At 36.8% G+C, this 17,317-nt stretch overlaps 2 protein-coding genes across 13 annotated transcripts in view; one reads left to right on the forward strand and one right to left on the reverse strand.

Moving 5' to 3' along the window:
• Positions 1-14,561, forward strand: part of LOC106975216 (ceruloplasmin) — a 73,386-nt gene extending 58,825 nt beyond the window's left edge. The window contains exons 19-20 of one of the 2 annotated variants that reach the window (XM_015072528.3): positions 8,216-8,320; positions 12,092-14,561. In XM_015072528.3, coding sequence (XP_014928014.3) covers positions 8,216-8,319 — 104 coding nt within the window. In that variant the 3' untranslated portion in view covers position 8,320; positions 12,092-14,561. Of the gene's footprint in view, positions 1-829; positions 897-8,215; positions 8,321-12,091 lie in introns of those variants that run through there. The other variant, XM_015072529.3, reaches the window with a different exon arrangement.
• Positions 1,780-17,317, reverse strand: part of HPS3 (HPS3 biogenesis of lysosomal organelles complex 2 subunit 1) — a 38,252-nt gene continuing 22,714 nt past the window's right edge. For 2 of the 11 annotated variants that reach the window (XM_053221318.1, XM_053221321.1), the window contains 9 exons: positions 16,769-16,950; positions 15,482-15,662; positions 13,859-14,092; positions 12,625-12,810; positions 12,089-12,277; positions 10,773-10,880; positions 7,010-7,216; positions 6,042-6,132; positions 4,369-4,657 (listed from right to left, as the gene is read on the reverse strand). In XM_053221318.1, coding sequence (XP_053077293.1) covers positions 4,506-4,657; positions 6,042-6,132; positions 7,010-7,216; positions 10,773-10,880; positions 12,089-12,277; positions 12,625-12,810; positions 13,859-14,092; positions 15,482-15,662; positions 16,769-16,950 — 1,530 coding nt within the window. In that variant the 3' untranslated portion in view covers positions 4,369-4,505. Of the gene's footprint in view, positions 2,627-4,368; positions 4,658-6,041; positions 6,137-7,009; positions 7,217-10,772; positions 10,881-12,088; positions 12,278-12,624; positions 12,811-13,858; positions 14,093-15,481; positions 15,663-16,768; positions 16,951-17,317 lie in introns of those variants that run through there. The other 9 variants (XM_015072530.3, XR_001430277.3, XR_008297945.1 and 6 more) reach the window with 9 other exon arrangements.

Here is a 17,317-nt window from a genome sequence, read left to right on the forward strand (position 1 = left end):
TTTGTCTAATGTTTCCTCATGATTAGATTCAGGTTATGCATTTTTTGGGGGCAGGATTCTCACAGAAGTGATACTGTTTTTCTCAGTACACATGTCAAGACGCACCTGATGTTGATTTTTTTTCTCTTAGTGATTATGTTAACGTTGAGCATTTGATTAAGGAGATGTCTGCCAGGTTTCATTATTGTAAAGTTATTATTTTTCCCTTTATAATTAATGAAGATCTTGCAGGGAGGAGACATTTTTCTTTAAATAAAGCAGTACTAAAATGAGACATGTGTTTTTAAACATATAAAAAAATGGAAAAATAGAAGTGAATCAAGAATTAAACAAAATAACTAACATCAAAAAATTAGAATACATTTAAACCATATGATAAATACAATAGTTCCCCGACCCTTATCCATCCTCCCAGGGGACACCTGAAATGACAGATAGTACTATACTCTGTATATATTATTTTTTTTCCTATATATACATACCTATGATAAAGTCTAATTTATAAATTAGGCAGAGTAAGAGATTAACAACAACAATAATAAAATAGAACGGTTATAATATACTGTAATGTTATGTGAATGTGGTCTCTGTCTCTCTCTCTCTCACACACACACACACACACACAAAACATACTTTACTGATCCCTCTTGTTCTTGTGATGAGGTGAAGTGACGTGAATGACGTAGGCATTGTGACATAGTGTTAAGCTATTACCTTCTGAGGAACATCTGCTTATGGACTGCAGCTGACCATGGATCACTGGAGCCATGGATAAGGGAGGACTACTGTACTGTTTTTAATAATGGTCTTAAAATTTCTCTTCCTATAGAGACCAAGTCTGGCTGAAAGAAATAAATTGGTGATAAGTGAAAAAAAAAAGAAAAGAAAAAAAACAATGATTCGTAACTATGTACGTGAAAGTGCTGAAGAAAAAGTTTACTTTGGAATGGCTATGAGCATTAAAAAAAAGACTGAAAACACACTTTCCTGAATTTCATATGAAAAGATCAACAGACATCCGACTAACTCTAATACACTTATAACTGATTTACATAGGCCCTTCATACAACCATCAGAAGGACTTTACAAAACTGTTTTCCTCACCCCCACTCCCCAAAATCTATGTCCAAATGTTATCCTTGATGGTTCTCAAAGGATCACTTTTAAGATTCATTGAAATGTTTCCAACCATTGGCTTTCCATCAATCCCTCTAATATGATGCTGACATCATTCCTAATGAATCAGTGGACATGAGGGCATAGGTGTAGAGAAAGTAAAATAAAAAATTAAATTTTAGGGGTGCCTGGGTGGTTCAGTCGGTTAAGTGCTTTATCCTGCTTTGGATTTTGTGTCTTCCTCTCTCTCTCCCCCCATCCCTGCTTGTGCTCTCTCTCTCTCTCAAAATTAAATATTTTAAAAAGTATATTTTAAAATAAAAATAAACAGTTCAATTAAAATTTTTAAAATTTAAAAATGAAACAAGACAAAAAATAAAAATAATGCCAATCTATTTGGATTTTGTGAACCCTTGAAGAGATGGTCAAAAGGATAGTAATCTGGAACAGGAGAAAGGCAGAACTGGGAAACAATTCTATAAACTAAATCCTGGTAAAGATGAACACTGACATCAGGAGAAAAGTTTCAATACAGAGTTGTGGCGGATGCTGGGTGAGTAGCATTTTTCTAGCCTTAACTAAAGTCAAAGCACACTATCAATAAGCTGAACTTGGACTCTAAATTGTTTAATAAGAGATTTAAAAAGTAGACACAGTTGTGAATACAATGATATATTTCTTTATTTTCACATACACTTTAGCTAAAAGAGCAAAAGTACACACCAACAAAAAATAGAAACAAGGCTTTGGCTGAAAAACATGCATTCAACAAAATATGTTAATGCCCAGACAACAAGAAAGTTAGCTTTGTAAATTTCTACTTCATTTGATTCAAAGAGAAACCACAGCATGAGTTATAAAAAGTAACAAAAAAGTAAAGTTTGAAATCTTTTACTGTGGGAAAATATTAACATCTTTCTCAACAAAAATTATTCAAAACAAAACAAAACAAAAAAACGAAGTGACCTAATAAAGAAATCTGGAAAAATCAAGATTAAATTCTGGACCACCGGGGAGTGACATGCTTTCAAACGTACCTACAAAATGTTTCTTTGTGTTTCTGGGACGAAAAAGATTGTCATGTCTCCAACAACACTGATTTTCTGTTCCTTGTAATAAAAGTCAGTCTCCAGCTTTAAAAACATATGCCTTCTTCGAGGAAATTCTGAAGTCTTGTAGCTTTTATATTCTGGACAATTAAATGGATTCAGGTCATAAATTAAAGAAATAATACTACTACCTGGTAAGGTAAGCAGCCTGAAAGCATCTGCAATAAATGTCCATGTTCAATATGAAAATCCTTTATTTACATTTTTACCTGACATTCAATTTTTCAAAAAGTCAGTCTCCTATGGCATTATGGTACTTGTTCAATGATACCTTCAAGTCAATGATTTCTTTCGACTGCAATAAAGAAGATATGGCAAGAAAAATGCTGCAGTGCCATCTTCTGGGAGGACATTCAAGAAATCCCTTAGTTCTAGTTCCACAGCAACAACTGACAACGTTTCTGTTGGTAGAGGACAGAATACCTGAGTTAGAACTGAAAGTCTATCTTTCATCCAATTTTCTTATCACTCAGCCAGTTAGAAGCTAGTTCAGGTAACAAAATGTTATAACTACAAAGGGAAAACAAAATCAGTTTTTTAAATCCACAGACTACTTATGGTTTTAACAACTTCTTCATTCTTTCTAGAATGCTCTCAAGTTTGTTATATTAGCTCCATGTTATTTTGATTTACTATTTCATTGCTGGATTATTACATTATTTTTCAGTATACTTGTATTAGCCTCTAAAGAAAATACACTCATTTGAATACTGTCTTTAATATTAGGGCTATATTGCAGCTAACTTACAAAGAGTGCTAGGACAGGAAATACTATTAATTGTTGGATGTCATATTCCTAAATCAGTTGCTCTCTATTATGAGATTTTCATGTTTTAATAAGCACAAATCTGTCTTTATGACTATTTTTTTCCAAACTGTAAAATAATTTGCTCTAGAGTACATCTTTAATTATGAAGGGATTTACTAAACATTTTTGTAAATAGAACTATGCAAGTTTATAATTCTACTTCTTGATACATGCTGCCCTCTGCTGGGAAGGGAAGGGGTAACACTTAAGAACAGTGTTAGCAATAAACACCAGTGCCATTCCCTGTCATCCTCACCTGCCCTCCAATGACACTATTTGCAGAGTGACTGAAATATAAAATCTCCTGCTCAGATGTATGTGCATCCATCTAAAGTCATCTCTCTAATATTCAGCAACTTAAATCATCCCTTACACAAAATCCCTTACCTAAATCATTCCCTTACACGTGCCAATGTTGCTAAAAAGTTAATGAATGGATCAGCAGTGATGGATGGGAAAGATCACAAGCTCTGGAATCAGAAGGCCTTTGGAAAGGATCAGACTCTTCCACCTACTGTCTGTGACTTTAGGAAAGTCCCTTAATTAACTTACTGAGTGGTATCATCTGCTAGCTTCTAGAGTCCTTTGAGAATTAAAATACAATGATGTGTATCTAAGATGTTAGTAGAAACTTTATAAACAATGACTACTAGTTTGCAAAATGCATATGAAAAACATGACTTATCAACACCTTCCTATCAAACTGGTTTATTTAGCTTAAATGTGGAGCCAGTAAGTAGTATCCTAGGTTTAAAAAACTGAGTTGGGGGCGAGTCTAGACGTTATAAAGCCAATAAAAATTGCCACTGCCCAATTCTCCACTTCTGCCAACCAATGAGGGGCTGATACGGGTTATAATTCCAAGAATAAGGTCAATATCTTAAATCTGTAGAGTACTTTAAGTCCTCCGGTGTGTCTAGAAAATATTCATCAGATGCAAAAGATAGTTACTTCTGGCTGATGAGACTTTAAATAACTTTTTCAACTTCAATTTTATAATTTAAACAGTAGTAAAATTTTTAATAAGCACAGTTCATTACCAAAAAAAACAGTAACAAACATTTCCTGAAAACAAGCCAATCAATCACTAATCCCGGTTTCAATGGCTCTGCATTAGTGCAATGGTTCTCACCCAGTATGATTTTTGCGCCCCCGCCCTCAGACATTTGGAAATGTCTGGAGACATTTTTGTTTATCATAACTGGGGCAGAGCTACTGGTATTTAGTTCCACGGATGCTGCCAAACATCCTAAAATGCATAGGGGACACCTACACATACACCAGAGAATTATCAGTCCAAATGTAAATAGTGCCAAGGTAGAGAAATGCTGAATCTTAAACAAATTGTATAGATTCCTGACCTCCATCTCCAAAGTTAACATCTTACGGTTTTGCCTAACACTTATTCTAGAGTCAGTCCTGAGCTTCTCACTAGTCTCGAGATACTAGACAATTGGCTTGCTTCAGGTCACTCAGTAAGTAGCAGATCTGGAACTCCGTTCCGGTCTCCAGACTCCAGTCCTGGTCTCTTCTAGCGTACTGCAGCTGCTGACAAAAAGACCTCCTTTGGCAATGGACCTGAAGTTATTCAGGTGTCTCCCTTCGAATAAGTATAGAATGTTTCCTAGGGAGAGGCATAGTGCTGGTGAGGAGGGTGCAACACGAAAAATGAATAAAATGCTACACCAGCTCTTGAGTTATTAGAGTCTACTAAAGGTAAATCACACACAGTGCTTAGTCCCATGAGCCACACACGTACATGCATACACACACACTAACATATTTTATAGAAATATGCATTATATAGAAAAATGGAACATTTGGAGGAATGATTATGGGTAAGCCAGGGGTAGAGAGTATGTAATGCTAATCAAGAAAGGATGAAGTCTTTTGACTAAGATAATGATGCTGCTGACGTATGAAGATGTGGGATAGCTTGCACTGAAAAGTGATCCATAAACACAAATCATTACTCAAAGTTATGTGATAAATGTTACCCAAGTGGGACAAGGGAATCATATATCTGACATTTCCACCTTCTAAAAACCAACAATCACTCAGGAAGATAGGTGGGATGAAAGTCACCACATCTTCCCAGTCATAAACATACAACTTTACTTAAATGGGCCTCTTCAGAAAAACCCCCTCCAATGGCCACGGGCTCTGCCTAACACTTAAAAATCATAACTGATTTTTAAAAATCACTTTTAAAAATCAATGATGTCAGCTGGAAAACTACAATTCCCACACTGTCAATTTCTTCTTTCTTTCTTGATTTATTATTTACACACACACATATATATATATATTTTTTTTTAACTTTTTTATTCTCAAGTTAGTTAACATACAGTGTAGTCTTGGTTTTAGGAGTAGAACCCAGTGTCAGTTTCTAATCTTTTATGCACACTGAAATCAATATAACCATCCCCTTTGTCATCAGGCAACAATTATCTAGTGTAATACATAAGACTAGAAAAATTGATAACCATATATCTATCAAGATTTATAAGTGACTATGAACTATGAAAATTCAAACAATAGCTACCTATTCTGTAAAACACTGCATGATTTATAGATATTTAATTTTTAAATCCTTGAGAACCTTGTTATTCCTCAATACTTGCTTACAATTATAATTAATTATAATAATCTTAATTTCCTACAAGAAGTAAATTAAGTACTCAGATCATTAATAAAAAATGTAATTGTCTTAATGGATATTCAAATTTTTAAAATACTGAGATTGTGAGTTTCTGTGACTATCACAATGTTAAGTGTTTGAAAAGATTAACTTAAAAGCATCAGCTCCATAGCTGTAAGTAAATATCAAATGTGATGGGGAGCATATACATGCTGATATAAGCTCTTAGATGATTCTGCTAAGATACTCTTCACCTCATTTGAGAATCACATTAAAAAAAAAGAACAGAGAAAGCAAGGCTTCAAGTTATAGAAATTAAAATTAAGATTCAATTAAATTTATAATTAAGCATAAAAGATCATTTTACCTTTTAATGATGACAGGTAAAGTTGACCTTTCTCTCCCCCACATTTTACTCTGTGACAAAGTTCAGGCAGCAGTTTTTTCCACCACAAAGTCTATCTTAGAAAAAAATGAATAAATTTTAAGTTTGATGCATTTTACATTCAGATGTCCAACAAAAATAAGATGGTGCAAGAAAGCACAGGGCAAAAATACATAATTTTGGTTAAGGTGACAAACTTTGTTACAACAGAAGTTATATGAGCAGCCAGTCTTCTCTTTAAACTATAACATGGGCACCTGGGTGGCTTAGTCAGTTGAGTGTCCAACTCTTGATTTCCGCTCAGGTCATGATCTCATGGTTTGGGGGTTTGAGCCCCACATCAGACAGGGTTGACAGTGTGGCGCTTGCTTGGGATCCTGTCTCCCTCTCTCTCTTCCCCTCCCCTGTTCTTTCTCTATCTGTATCTCTCAAAATAAACATTAAAAATTTTTTTAAATAAACTATAACATAAATCAGGTTCGTAACTTGAAAATCTAATGATATGTATGTTGTACACATGTTAGCTATTCTCAAGAAGAAACACAGACGTGTCCTGTTATCATCTCTTAGGTAATAAGAGGAAAAAAAGGGAGGGGTGGGGAAGGAGGAAGGAAGGCAGGAGTACTAAAGTTTAAAACTCTTCTAATTTTGAAGGTAAAGACCATATATAGCCCAGAAAATATTTTCTGTCTTCCAAATCTTCAGGTAATAGCCTACTTCATTTCCAAACAAGAGATTTTTACTGTGATCACATACAATCACCATACAGTTTAATAGCCTCTAACAGTACTCAAAACATATAACATATTAAACCTATATGCTCCTCCGACCCACACAGACCTGTGAGGTTGGACTCACATAATTTGTCCCCATTTTGCAGATAAGGCAACGAGATTATCAAATCTGATTATCACTAATCAAGCCTCAAAGACATAAGCTGAAAAGCATACCCGATTCTCTTCTTTCAGTTCGTGATTAGCATATGGAATGATCGCCTCTGGGCATCTTTCTAACAGTGTGTCTATACACTGTTCATACTCTTTCAAACGTGTACGACACAGAACATGGACACTGAGGCCAGCAATAGTGTCTTCTGAGAGTGGCTCCAGGAATGGGATAATGGAAGCTATGTCAAATGAAGGACCACATATAAGAGACTATGAACAGAAAAATGAAATGTTATGGAATGAGGCACCCAAAAGATAAAGTACAACATACAGAATACAATTCTTTTTTAAAGAAGACCAAGCCTTATTGCCAAAAAAAAAGGAAACATAAAGAATGCAGTTTTGGAGTTCATGCATACAATATTTATAAGTCTAAATGTCCTAAAGTATTAAATAATCATGAAACCACCTCTAGTTTAAATAGAAAATCTGTTTAATAGTAATCATATCTAAACTAACATGATTTTAGCTCCTTTGGATATACTGCAAATTAAAACTAATGGGAATGTTTGAGGAGCCTATCCTAAGGAAATAATCAACACTGTGATCAAAGATTTATGTCCAACGATGTTCATTTCAAGAATTATTATAATATTGAACAGCTAGAATCTAGGTTAAATAAGGAAAAGGAAAATTATGGTACATCCATATGACGGAATATTATATAGCCATCAAAGTTATTTCCAAAGGCTAATTGATGAGAAAATGCTCATAACAGAATGATGAGTAAAAAATGTCAATACAAAATTATATTCAGAGCATGATCAGTTTTGTAAAATCTACACAGGTACATGCACATACAGAAATGCCTTTGGAAGAGCATTGAAATTTGAAACAGAGATCAGCTTACTGGATGGAATGACAAAGCCCACTTTTTATTTTTTCACATTTTCCTCTATCTTCCAAATTTTCCAGAATACACATGCACTACGTAATAGCCAAAAATAAAATTTAACATTTAAGATAACTGAAGAAATTGTTAATAACCTAACAATTTGTGTCTATACTATTTGTCACAAGTTCATAGACATAGAGTAGGTACTATTTGAGTATTCAGAACTTTGCCAGTATTTTACTTTTTAAGCATTTAAACTATAAATACTATTTTTGATGCTACCACCAAAATAATCTCCTCTTTGCCTTTCTTCTGGATAAAGATGAGATGGTAATATCTTGATTTTCTTCTTTCTGTATCCTTTTTTACTACAGCGTCTTCTCTGACATACAAGATGATATGGAATGTGAACTGTTCGTTTATAGTCATCGTGATTATGTTATTCCAAATATCTACCAAGGAATGGCTAGGCGTATAAGGTTGGTCTCTTTCCTTCCTGCAAGTTTAATAATCACCTTCCTCTGAATAATTTCCAGACAAAAGGATAGCAAACATGATAATTTGCCACTTGTAGGATCTCCCAACATGAAAGAAAACACAGATTATTTCTATATTCAACTTTTGATTCATTGGGATAATGGGCAGGGTAAGAAGGAGAGAGGCAGAGGTAACCCAAACCATGGTTAAAATGAAACTAGTCAAAGCTTGATACAAAATTAATTACCCATGAACTTTTACTTAGTTTTATCAAGAAGTTTAAAAATAAGAAACACCAGACAACACATATATTACTGAATCAAAAATGCTCCAAAGGTTACTACTACTTTTTAAAATACTCTTAATGTTGTCTGCTCCTTAGCAGAATGCTCCTTGTTTTACGTACTGGGAATGGATTCCTTTCCATACCCGACACATGTACCATTTATTGCCTTCTCTGATCTAGATCCTTCACCTGCAGCCAACTCTGCAGGGCTGGAACCCACAGACTCTGTCTTCTCTCCCTACACAATCTAAGGAGTGGTGGTTGGCAAGGAAGTGGGGGAGTGGGGAGGGGACCGTGACAATTATGGCAAAAGGTAGGGCATTTACTAGTTACTGTGTGATTCCAAACAGTGGCTTTTTGACATGTAGATGATTTGTAGAGTATTTTTATTTTAGGTTTTCCACAAATATACTATTACAGTGATTGAGGACAAGAGACAGAAACTCCTATCAAATCTGTGTGTGAGGGTGGGGACGTGGGGAAGAGAGAAATCATGCAATTCTGAAAACGCTTTCCAGGTGATTCCGAACCTCCTATTCTTCTAGGTGAAAACAAATGACATCATTTTGTTTCTGGATGGTTATTTTTTTCTTAATGACTAAGAATAACCAAGATAATCTAGAAGGAGATATAATTAGGAAAAGGATTTTTAAGAGTATAGGCTTCCTACATTTCTATGCTTTAACAGCAAAGATTCCCAGAAAGAATGTATTCTTTTTAAATACTTTAAAATAAATTTTAAAAGATCACTCAATTACACTTTTTCAAGCAGTGATTATAAATATGCCTTGAAGCTTTATCAGGTGAGATTTAATAGCACTTGTTACAATTGTGATTTTAAATATGCAATTAATACATATATTCTGGGAGGGCAAGGCCCTCCCTGCCTGGCTTATCTACTGCCACAGACCACATTTATGGTACCTGCTTGAGGAATATTTGTTCAAGGAGCATATCTGAGGCTAACACCTAAGGAGCCTCTGTAACATAAGGGTACTAGAGATAGGAACCAACAAGATTTTTCTCTGGCAATTTTTTATGAATGTAAGGAACTGCATCTCTGGAGATAACACAGGCCTGTCCAGAGGCTGAGTCTAAGCAATAATGGGCTCTTGTGCTTCCATCCCTGACCCAATCCCCAACTTGACATTTTGGTTTCTATAGACAGTAACCACACTTACGCCAGTTCCCAGTATAAATAAGGGGCTGTAAACTCAAAAGCTTAACGAGGCCAAAAGAGGTGAGGAAAATGCATGAAGTCAGCTGGGTATAAGGAAAATGGACACCAGACGCTGTATCTGGACCGGGAAGACATGGAGATGAGAATTGAGGCAGACAGGACAACACATTCACTGACCATGGAGGGGAGCCACTAGTTGGCTCCAACTCTCAGGTCTCAGAGGCAGTGAAGCCCAGGGTTACTGGCTCTGCTGAACTTTCCGAGAAGAGACTGAAACTCAGAACTCTTCATTTGAAATTTCAGTTTTTATATGTTGGCACTACATTGGGCAGACCAAACAAAGCAGACGTGGGGGTTATGTTCAGTCCTTGGGCCACTGAACTACATTAAATAAAATCACATCCACATCTAGCCCAGTTTGATCCACCAAGGCAAAGGTGGACTTTATTTCTCATTTGCAGTCAAAACACTGCCACAGTCAGAATTCCTGCAAGATGGTCTACGTTTCCTGATCATACTTATCTTTTTAAAACTCCGTTTCAGCAGCCAAACTGGCCACTTTAACCTACTTTCTGTAAGACAGATAGTAGTGGGAGGCTTGGGCTAGAAGCCAAACATATATGAATGAACGCTATACAAAAAAATGAATTCCGTCAATAAAAACACCGCTACACATTTGCCATGCTTTCCTTTCACAAAGTATTTCCAAGCACACCCTGAAAATGAGGCAAGACAGTCAGGTGACCTGGTGACCTCACTCTCATTCTTTACAGGCAACAAAACCAGCCTTCAGGAGCCCTCCTCTCAGCGGGTTCAGGCAGAGGCAGGAATGTCCTCCAACCCTCCCAAGCATACCTCAGGATGGATTTTTGTCCCCCAAAAAGTATATGTTCTAGATTAACAGGCCACACGAGGTCTCACCAAATTTAAATATGATACTATGTTGTAATCTGCATATTAATAAAAAAAAAGAGGCATTTTTATTTACCTGTAATTTAGAAAGGTCTTCTGTGTAACTTTTATCCGCTAAGGAATCAGATGATATTAAGACATTAACCCATGGATAGATTAAGCCATAATGACTACAGGCATTTATCTAAAATGTAAAAGAAACCTCTCATAAACAAAATAGAACAAAACAAGATTCTCTTCATCCATTCCACAAAGAGCAAGCAGTTGCTAATCTTCTGTCACGTCACAGAATTAGGTGTACACTTGCCTGGGAATGGGAATGAAAGTCTCTTATTCTAAAAGATTTTATTCCCCTAGGAAAGCTTCAGCCTTGCTGCTTCTCACTGAATAAAACTGCACCAAAAATGAAAAAAAAATGCACTAAATATTTCCTTATATCTTACATTTTAAAATATTCCTAAGAAACACTTTCTAGCAGAAAAAGCAATACTGCTTTTAAGCTAATTTTACTCAAAAAAAGTTAACAGTAATAGTGGAATTTTTATTTCTACTACTTTCCGTGGTAGGCAAAAGCTCTTCCATAAGTTCTCAAGACAATTCCCATAAAGCCCCCTTATTCAAGAAGTTGGTGACTTTTCCGGTGAACCCACATTAGCGATGGCATCCATGAGAGGCAAAAAAGGACAAGAGGAGGGGAGGGGCAGGAAGTGGTAAAGCAGAGTAGTTAGGGCTCCTGCAAGGCCTACAGTATAGCTCTTGTGTGCACAGCTGACAGGAAATGACTCCAGTACAGGTCTCCCTCCCGCAAGCCTTCTGTAGTTCCTCTCCCGTCAGGGAGGTCTGCAGATGTGTCTTTTCTCAAGTTCTGCTCTGTAACTATCCCCCCAGGGAGTATAGAAGTGTTTGGGGGGAAGCCCTCCCCTCTGCTTCATCTACTGAGGCACCACTGCAAGTGAGTAATATTGGAGCAGTAGGGGGCATTCTTTATAATATAAAATTATTTAAAATGTAAGCAATGTTAGGGGCACCTGGGTAGCTCCGTTGGTTGAGCTACTTTTGCTCAGGTCATGATCTCATGGTTTGTGAGTTCAATCCCTGAATTAGGCTCTGTGCTGACAGCTCAGACCCTGGAGCTTGCTTCGGTTTCTGTGTCTCCTTCTCTCTCTGCCCCTGCACCCCGCTCTCAAAAATAAAAATTAAAACAAAAAACATTAAAAAAAAACCCTGCAAGCAATGTTACTCATGGACAAGTTTTAAGGGTATTTTTAATGCCTGCTTAAAAAAAGATATCTGGTACTATAAATTAGGTTTGATTCTAAGCCATTAAAAATAACAAGGTATACTACTATAATGTGTAATGTACAAATTTAATTTAACATATTATTCTCTCACCAGATCCTCTGATGTTCGCAATGGTATGGTGTCAGGGGGCTGCATCTTGGATAATCTCCAGATGTATTGTGATGTGAGCTTGAAAAAGAGTTCCTGGAGAACCACATCTGGGAGACCTGCCACAAGCTGAGCTTCCCAGAGGTCTACCAAGAGCTGAGGAATCGTATCTTTATCCTTACCACAAAGCACCTTGAAAACAGTGAGAAAAGCCCCCACATCCCAGATCAATATAGTACTGATAAGTTACAGCTAGTCTGAATAACACTCTATCACGTGGGCCAGGCATTTAATAATTTATCATTAGCATTAGTGCGATGGCAGAGTAGATTGAGACATTTGAACAGAAAACCGATTCTAGGTTGCATGAATGGAATTTTTCTACATACGTTCTTTTAATCTGTACCTGTATAAATTTGTTATGTGTAAGTCTGTTTTTTCAATAAACAAAGGGAACCCCAGTCTCTTATTCAGCTTCCCGTCTGCCACCAGTTTTATCAGGCTATATCCAGAGCCATTACATTTTCAGAGTGACAAACCTTAAAGAAGGAATCTGCTTCTTCAATTCCAATTTTGTTGTTCTTCTGTAAGCCCAGAACTGAAGCCACAAGCAGTCCGGGCTGAGTGTCCTTCAACTGTACTGCAAGTTCAGTGGGAATGATCTGTCCCCTTCTCTGTTGAATCAATAGCCGAGGTTCCAGGATGAAGCCACATACCAACTTCATCTTCAGATAAGCAAGAGATTTGGGATCAAAATGTACACTGCATTCATCTTGAAAATATTTGCCAGTACATTCAAGGTGCATGGTTAAGCTATTAATACTTCAGTCTCAATTTTTTCTTTAACTACAAAGTTCTCACTCTAAGAAGAGCATCATTGTTAAGTACCTTTAAAGAAGTTATTAATATTTAATTCACCATCAGGATATCATATTTTTGTAGAGAGCTGTATATTTATCTACCTAATTTAAAAATAACATACCTTAAGTTTTTTCAAAATTATGGAAAGAAGATTCATCTTTCTAAAACTCTACTCTTCAAAGCAGAGAGGTTACCTCAACGTTGACTCACTCTCTTCATCATCACAAACAACATGTCATTTATGCAGTGAAAAAGCACTTCTGCTCTCTTGTTTTAGAAATGAAGTCATACTGTGCGCGTCTGACCACAGGCAACGCAACAACAGGACAGGAGCACAGGATCGGAAGCCATATTGCCTGCTTCAAATCCTGGCTCAAGCACTCACCAGCTACGTGATCTTGGACAATTTACTCAACCTCTCTTTGTCTTAGTTCCCTCATCTGTATAATAGGTGTAATAATAACATCTAACTTAGGGCATTGTTGCAAGAATTAAATAAGATCACATATGCAATGGGCTACTACTAGACTCCCAAGGCTTATGGATAACATCCCACTTGCTGTACTAGAATACACATCACTCTGTTCTGTGTCACTGGACATACCGTATCCCTCACACTAGATCAGACTGTTAGCTCGGGGCAGAGTTTGTATATTCTTTAGTACCAAGTGCTGTGCTTTGAACATAGCTGACACAAAGTTGAAAGATCTTTGGGTACCCATTGCTACCATTTACTATTCTTATTTCTTTTTTATTTGCCAGGTCCAAAGCCCAAGCATTCCCACTTTGGGTCACTTCTTTTCTAACATTAAGTCTATTTTCCCTTATGAGTGAGAAAAAAATGAACTAGACAGAAGCCAGAAGAAAGTTAAACACCTCAGGACTACCAGGTCCTGTATCAGGGAACCATACCTCTGGATGGCTTTTCATTTCATTTCTGTGCCTGTCAAGATCTCCCATTTTCAGAGCCACTGCTGCTTTAGTCAATGTCACTAAGATCGACAAGAACCCAGAAGTATCCAGCTTGCTTAGATAGTTCATGGCAGTTACCGGATTAATATTCTTCATAGAAGGACTACAGAGAATATGGGGCAGTTGTTTTGGCTCAGCCATATGGAACATCTGAACCACTTTTGCTGCTAATTCCTTTGGTGAGCATGAATAAGAAATAAAAGGTCAGTTAGCCAATAGAGAACAAAAAATCAGCAAAAAAACCCAAAACAAAACAGAGATAAAAAGCCAAGATAGAAACATTCCAAATAAGATAAAATTGTAAGTATTACGTTTGGATTAAAAAAAAGACAAGGTGCATGGTGATAACGTGGGAGATTTGAAATGACCTGAAGTGATCTCTTTGCTGAGTTATAATGAAGAAAAAGCAACGAAAATATGTACCAAGATGGGGCGCCTGGGTGGCTCAGTTGGTTAAGCATCCGGCTTCGGCTCAGGCCATGATCTCACAGTTTGTGTGTTCGAGCCCTGCGTCGGGCTCTGTGCTGACAGCTCAGAGCCTGGAGCCTGCTTCAGATTCTGTGTCTCCCTCTCTCTCTGCCCCACCCCTGCTCATGCTCTGTCTCTCTCTCTCTCAAAAATAAATAAACATTAAAAAAATTTTTTTAAAAAAGGAAATATGTACCAAGTTGTGGCTAGCATTTCAAATTTTAACAAGAGGTCAAAAGAAGAAAATAAATATTTGATTAAATTATGCTTAAAAGTCCATTATAAAAGATTGCAGCTAAATACAAAATATACTTAATGAAGTAACTTATATGGTAAAATTTCATTTATCTCAAAACCTTAAAGCATTTAGTATCATTATATCCAGCTTTGCATATCTGTATTCAATTCTTTTTAAAAATTCATGAGGGGCTAAAAATAAGCCTTAATGGGGATTGCATGGGTGGCTCAGTCGGTTAAGTGTCCAACTTTGGCTCAGGTCATGATCTCATGGTTCGTGGGTTCGAGCCCTGTGTCGGGCTCTGTGCTGACAGCTCAGAGCTTGGAGCCTGCTTCAAATTCTGTGTCTCCCTCTCTCCCCGCCCCTCCCAACTCATGCTCTGTCTCCCTCTGACTCAATAATAACATTGAAAAAAAATTAAAAAATAATAATAAGCCTTAATAATGTCTTCAGGTTACTGGGTCAGGATTTCCTAAGTGAAGCTTCGGACATGTGGGAGTGTGGGGAAAGTAGGTTGTGCAAAGGGCTGCAGATGAGAAGGAGGGTGAGTCCCTGGGCCTGTGTCATTCTTCTAAAGACACACCCCTGTCACACTGGACAGGTCGCTTAACTACAATGCACCACATTCCCCCACCTATGTAATGAGGAAGTAGGAGGTGATTATAAGCTCTTTTCCAAGCTATAATTCTAGGATTATTAATGAAGACAAGGACACATTCGTTACCTTTTTAGGAAAAGAAGAATATAATACCAAAGAAAAATATTTGGAACTTGACTTCTGAACAGTATAACATAAAATAAATTGCTAAAATGAAAAGTTAGGAATGTTCGATATAACTAAGTAGAAAACTATTCACTTCACTTAATTCTTCATCCAGGTTTTCATCAAGTGAATGATTAATGTAAAAGATTAATCCCCTCTCATATTTCTGTGATCCATCCTCTAGTGGCCAGTCTGCTCGGGTTAAAACTTCAGCCATAGACAAACCAGACATCTTATAGTATGGCAAGGCAAGGTGGGAATACTGGGTGTCAAGCCTAAAGGGGAAGGAAGCAAAAAAACCCTCAAATCTGTCATTTTTAAGCCTGGACGTCTAACGTACTTGATAATAAAACAGATAATGCTTTCCAGATGACATAAATCTCAAAATACTCTTCTACTGCCATTAGTAGTTGGAAGAAGTTCCTAAGGTTTATTCCACAAAATCATTCTAATTAATATAGTTTCCTTTTGCATGCTCATAATAAAAATAGAAAAAGAATTCAGTAAGTGAATTTTAATATTTATAATGCGGCTCTAAAATAATGGTGTTGATAGACAGGAAACATCTATTTTGTTAATTTATACTCATTCTGTGCGTCAAGTAAGCCTTTGAAATGATCATATACAAAAAATCTATAAAGATCATTCTCAAAAATAAAAACCACTATTCATCCCAGTCCCTTCCTGAAATCATAAAAGCACTGACTACTAAGATTAAAGTCACAGACCAACCAGTATCTCTCTCTGAAGGCTAACAGGCAATAAAGTAGTAATAACAGCTGTCTGAGGGATTTTCATGGCCATGACTGTGCCCAGAAAGCCTGAAAGAAATTTAATTCCTAAATTAAGCAGAGGGAGACTCGTGAACTCAAGATTCACTGTTCGTCTAATAAACTGTAATTCCTAGGGGTGCCAGGTGGCTCAGTGGGTTAAGTGTCCAACTCTTGATTTTGGCTCAGGTCATGAACTCATGGTTTGTGAGTTTGAGCCCTGCATCGGGCTCTGTGCCTGCTTGGGATTATCTCTCTTCCTTTCTCTCTGCCTCTCCCCCACACATGCTGTTCTCTCTCTCTCTCTCTCTCTCTCTCTCTCTCAAAATAAACTTTATTTTCTTTATTATTTTTTTAAATAAATAAACTTAAAACAATTTGTAATTCCTTGAAGGCAGGAAACAGCTATGTTCATCTTGGAACCCTAAGCTTAGCACAGTATCTGGCACAGAGTATGCTCAACAAATGCTTGTGAAATAAATGAATAAATGAATGACCTCTCTTCATGCCTTCTCCCATTCATCAGGTAAGTACCAGAGATGGAAAAACTAGTAAGTACACCCAAAGCTCAAGCTGGCTTCTTTAACAAGTTTCCAAGAGGCATCACTGACCTGCTATAGCAGTCTCCAAGGTGACCACAGCTTTCCTTAAATGCTTCCAAAAGCTCTGCTTTTTCTCCAGGTTCCAGCTGACTGGCATCCATCAGGGCGGCCCTCACTAACAGATGAGCCTCACTAAGAAGGTGGATGCAGCTCTGGGTCTTTGCAGTCTTGTAGGTATTACTGTAGTCTACCTGAAACAAAAAAACAGCAACAGCTGATGTTACTGCAGAAAGACACCTAAAAGTTTCCTGGTTCTTAAGAATACCTATAGATTTTGTTAGTAAAGTTAATATTTGGACACATTAAATCCTAAAAGCTAAAGAATGGTAATTTACCATTCTGATAGGGCCTAGCTGAAGTGTACTTTTCCCTCACAATCCACGAGCCAGTTTAATACATACAGGACTGTAAATACTCCTCTGTTAAACAGTGCTAATCATTAGAGAAAGTACAAATAATATTGTAATACTAATAAAACTGTTAACTTGGCAGTGATTTGATCACAGTTTGATAAGGCCAACAAACATATGTGAAACAGTTAACTTTTTTTAAGTTCTG

This window comes from Acinonyx jubatus, chromosome C2 (genome assembly GCF_027475565.1).
Source record: "Acinonyx jubatus isolate Ajub_Pintada_27869175 chromosome C2, VMU_Ajub_asm_v1.0, whole genome shotgun sequence".
NCBI classification, from domain to species: Eukaryota; Metazoa; Chordata; class Mammalia; order Carnivora; family Felidae; genus Acinonyx; species Acinonyx jubatus.